Here is a 1,490-nt window from a genome sequence, read left to right as displayed (position 1 = left end):
GGGAAAGAATCCAGGAGAACAGCAGAAAACTGGGCCAGAATGGAAGGGAATAGGAGTGTTATTCTTAAAGTTTTGTTAGTACCATGGAAAAATGAAGCAAGAAACAGCAGGATAGTGAAGACAAACTTCTGATGGAGTAGCACAAGTTGTAAGATTAAGCTAAATGACATCCAGATACATGATTATAGCCTCCAGGCAGCAAGGCTATGAGCAATGAAGAATCTGTTTAGTTTGCTGAAGTTTTTCATTCAAAAAGGAATGTTTGCCAATCGTTCTTCAAAATTAAAATGAAAAATTGTAATTTGACTAAAAAAATGGAAATTAAAAATATTGTTACTACTTTTTTTGTCTTTACAAATGTTCATAGAAAATGCCAATTTTTACGAATAAAAACACAAAGATTTTGGCTGAAAATAATTTTTCCTGTTTTGGGTTTTTCCCCCCCAGCAAAACTATAACTTTTGGAGAAAAAGACTCAATGAAAGCAAAAATATTTGGGTTTTATTCAAAGTTCTTGAAGGAGAAACATATTTCTTGATCCGCTTTATAAATACTCTTCCCTCTGACAATTTAACCATTGCAAATAGATACAACAGTAATTACTAACTATTTAATACAGTTCAAATTCTTTAAATATATTTAGTTCTCCAGGTTTTCAGGTAATTTTGGGGTAGTAATAAACAGTTTCAGCTGTAACAATTCAAATAAATGAAATTTAAAATTTCAATTTAAAACAATTTTAAAGTGATCAGTAACAAAAAAGATACTGAACAATTTTGTTTACATTAGAAGAAAAATATTCTCTTGCCTTTAGAAGTTGATAATTCTTCTACCAAAATAATTTCCCAAGCCAACCTTATAAAATGTTAAAACATTTTATCCAACTTTAAAACAAAATAATATGTAATATAATACATAATATAAAAGGATACAAGTGAATTAGGGAAAAAGTTAAGCAGATGTACATTACTTTTTTGAAACAAAAGCAAAATAGCCATTAAGATTAATGAGAACTAGAGAACTCTAGACGGCTTGTATGAACATAAACAGTTTATTCTTTTATATATATTTATACCTCATACAAACATCATGATTAGAAATCATGAAAACGATTCATATAAGAAAACAGCTTACCTTCCATCTCTATCCCAATCATACACCTCTATCTTAATTGTTCTGTCAAAAAAATCAAATATAAAACACACCTTACTAAAATGTCTGTTTACACAAAAATAAAATATACTTAAGATTTGAAGAACATGTTGCAAGCTTTTATAAATATGTGCTTTGGAAAGTCAGACAGTTTAGCAGTCTGGTTTACGAAGAATGAATACTTCCTTATGAAATATGTCATTAGATTCCAGGGCTTGGCCTAAAAACATGAGCCTCTTCAACATAAGCTATATCAGCCTTGATTTATAATTACGTTTATTATAGTACAACACATTTTAATTTAACAACAGATGATTCAAATAAAGGTAACTTACTAA

General features: G+C 28.9%; 1 protein-coding gene across 1 annotated transcript in view; it reads right to left on the bottom strand.

Annotated features, from left to right (window-relative positions):
* CPNE8 (copine 8) overlaps positions 1–1,490 on the bottom strand; it is a 185,958-nt gene that overhangs the window by 74,435 nt on the left and 110,033 nt on the right. The window contains exon 10 of the mRNA XM_025209700.1: positions 1,135–1,176. Within this exon, the coding sequence (XP_025065485.1) occupies positions 1,135–1,176 (42 nt within the window). The remainder of the gene's footprint in view (positions 1–1,134; positions 1,177–1,490) is intronic.

This window comes from Alligator sinensis, unplaced genomic scaffold (genome assembly GCF_000455745.1).
Source record: "Alligator sinensis unplaced genomic scaffold, ASM45574v1 scaffold9_1, whole genome shotgun sequence".
Taxonomy (NCBI): domain Eukaryota; kingdom Metazoa; phylum Chordata; order Crocodylia; family Alligatoridae; genus Alligator; species Alligator sinensis.
Note: the sequence above shows the minus strand (reverse complement) of the source record. Positions and strands in the feature narration are given on the sequence as shown.